Genomic DNA, 3,305 nt, shown 5'->3' on the forward strand with positions numbered 1-3,305 from the left:
AAAGAATAAATAATGTCAGAATAATAAACCTTCTCATAACACTCATAATACAATCTGTTTCAGACTGCTGAGGTAAAGTAATTAGGACGAACTAGATCATGCAAGGATAATACAAATGCAGAACTTGCACGCTTACTTGAGCAAAGGATGTGGTTAGAAGTCAAAACACAAAAGATTGTGCTGATACATGCCAACAGTGGAAACTAGCCGTATAAAAGGGTCATCTTGACACACCTACAATTACAAATTAACTGCCATGATGCAAGGTCTGCAAAACATTCTGCTCATCTATGTTCTGAGATGTCTCGGACAAATTGGTAAGAATCACAATCCTTGGTTGTTTTTCAGTGATCATTTAATGGAGCATCAGCCTAACTTTGACGTTGTTTTTTTTTGTTGTAGTACATGGTAGTGACATCATAAATGGGAAAAAGGCCCCAGAGAACTCAATGCAGTATGTGGTCTCAGTGCAGAACATTGATGGCCATATATGTGGAGGTTTTCTAGTCACTGAAGACTTTGTGGTAACTGCTGCACACTGTGACGTTGAGTAAGTAATCAGTCTTCTCGTGATGACCTCTTTGACTCGTGTAACTACATCAATTTAATTGATGGCTCTTAATGATTGTCTTCCTTCAGAAACCCCACACATGTTGTCCTTGGCAGCCACAATATCAAGAAGGGTTATCAAATAAATATTGAAAAAAAATTTAAGCCCCCCTCTTACTCTAACATTTGGTGGGGTAATGACATCATGCTCCTTAAAGTAAGTATGTATTCATACAATCAACACTTTCAAATGCCATAATTGTTGATTTAATGATTTCAACTCTAATAACACTGCTAATATGTTATGGAATTAAGAATTTAGGATTTTTTTCTTTCTAATGTGTTTCTCCAGCTGTCTAGGAAAGCTCGGCTCGGATGCAAAGTACAAATAATTCAACTTCCGTGTGCTGAAATGAACGTAAAAGCAGATCAAGTGTGCCAGGTGGCTGGTTGGGGAAGAAATAGAACTGGTGGTGAAAATGTCGATGACCTGAGAGTGGTGACCGTGTCCGTCATTAACCAATATGCATGTAGGGAACAATGGCCCGGTCTTTCTGCCAATGTTATCTGTGCAGGTGGATACGGCACAGACAAAGGATTCTGTCAGGTATGGCTTCTGTTCTTTCATTGAATGTGTCTGCTTGTTTCTTGTTGACAATTACCCGAACAACCTAAATTAAATATGAAATGAATATTTTCCCTATTTCTTCCTGACAGGGTGATTCTGGTGGTCCTCTGGTGTGCAACGGGTTAGTTGTTGGTCTTGCTTCTTTCAACAAAAATTACAACTGTGCTTATCCAAATGTACCCAATATCTACACAGACATCTCCAAACACCTTAAGTGGATCAATTGGATTCTGCTAACTGCAACATCTTCCTAAAAATGTGTTTTTGTGTTGCTACTGTAGAAGCAAAAGATAAATGAATAAAAATATAATGGCTGTCTGCCATTACCAGTGTGACAAAATATCAATAAAAATCGATCCCAAATTTTCTGTCTAATTTCCTTTTGTAATAGTCTTAGTTTACAAAACAATAAGAAACAAGAATACTGTAGAGGTCATTTTTGTCTCAGGTGAAGGCCAACTAACGTCTTTTTTCTATCTTCTTTGAGATCTAAAAAAATACAAAATGCTAACTGAATACTCTGAGAAAGCTTACTTCAAACATTTTTTTTTCTCCTGTACAGATACTCACTGATGCACACAGGGGCAAACAAAAGCTACGTGAGCTACGTGTTTTGACTGCCATGATTAATCGTTAATACAATTATCATAGTTTTTAAGATATTTATGTAAACTTTAACAAAATTTGGTTAAAAATGACACATTTGGATCTAATGAGAAAGATGTAAGAAACAAAAGATGGAAGAGTGACTAGTCCAACACTTAACAAAGCAGTGTTGGATAGGTCTTCTACCCTAATTATTTGATTGAAGAAAAGTTTAACCCACCTATTTTATCACCCACAGGCTTGACTTTGCCTCAGAGGACTTGCTGCAGTTTGGGGTCCACAAATTTAATTCAGTTCACAAATTTTCTTTCACCTTGACTCTGTCTTTGGCTCAGTTTTACAAGGGACTTTTTTATTTGACTGAATCTGGCAAATCCTTTTTTGATTTCAAGCGCAAATATACTAACACTATCTTGTAAAATACTGCCACCTACTGCTGAAAGACAAGTCACAAGTTTGTCACATGGCTACCACAGACAGCCATGCATTCACAAAGTCAGACGTATGGCCAATTGAGAATTGCCAAGTAACCTAACAAGCATGCATCTAGACTGTGGGGGGTAACAGGAGAGAACCTGTGTATAGGGGAGAACATGCAAACTTTATACACTAACTTTATACAGAAAAGCCTCAGCCTGTGGATTCAAACTAAGTAAAAAATCTCACCTGCCTGGCTTATCACACTTGTTCTATTTAATTCAGTTTTGTTTATATAGCACCACCTCACAAAAACAGTTGCTGCAAACAGTTGCGCTTTGTATTGTAGGGAAAGACCATATAATAATAGAAAGAAAACCTCAACTATCAGATGTACCCTTATGAGCAAGCGCTTGCAGACAGTGCGAAAGAAAAACTCCCTTTTAAGAGGAAGAAAAGTTCAACAGAACTAGTCTAATGAAGTCTGCCTTGTTGGGGGTGGGGAGAAAGAGAAGAGCGTCATATAACAGATAGTGTGTAATCACACTGAGAATGTTAAGAGGTGAGAGGAAAAAAAATATTCAGTGCATTAGATGACTTAGACTATTAGCATAACTGAAGTATGGTTCAAGATCACCTGATCCAGCCCTAACTGTAAGCTTTATTCAGTAATGCAGTAGGAGACACAAAAGTGGCAACACTTTCGACACACAATTCTGCATTAGTAAAGTATTACTAAGTGCTTAATTTATCATTATTTAAAGCATTACTACTCCTTAGTATGTAATTTACAAATACAGATGGTTGGGTCTGCGCTTTCACAGGCCCCAGTTCAGAAACGTATTCCCGTTAACAAAGCAAGACAAACAGCTCAACCAGTTTTTCACATGCTAGCAAGGGAAGGATCTCAGAGCAGCCCTTCTGCCCTCGGTGTTAGACCACTTTGAAGAACCATCTCTCCTGCAGCCTTTTATTTCTGTGACACACAGTTTACACAAACACCCACTGTAAAACCCCCCTATGGTTATAAAAGACAAGGCACTAGGTGTGTGTGTGTGTGTGTGTGTGTGTGTGTGTGTGTGTGTGTGTGTGTGTGTGTGTGTGT

General features: G+C 38.1%; 1 protein-coding gene across 1 annotated transcript; it reads left to right on the forward strand.

Moving 5' to 3' along the window:
* Positions 1-256: 256 nt before the first annotated feature.
* LOC102193476 (granzyme-like protein 1) lies at positions 257-909 on the forward strand. The gene is made up of 4 exons (XM_013911091.1): positions 257-317; positions 403-550; positions 640-683; positions 902-909. The coding sequence occupies exons 1-4, from the start codon at positions 257-259 to the stop codon at positions 907-909; spliced, it is 261 nt and encodes an 86-aa protein (XP_013766545.1).
* Positions 910-3,305: the final 2,396 nt, after the last annotated feature.

Source organism: Pundamilia nyererei, unplaced genomic scaffold, assembly GCF_000239375.1.
Source record: "Pundamilia nyererei isolate P.nyererei 1_Seehausen unplaced genomic scaffold, PunNye1.0 scaffold00056, whole genome shotgun sequence".
In the NCBI taxonomy this organism is placed as follows: Eukaryota; Metazoa; Chordata; class Actinopteri; order Cichliformes; family Cichlidae; genus Pundamilia; species Pundamilia nyererei.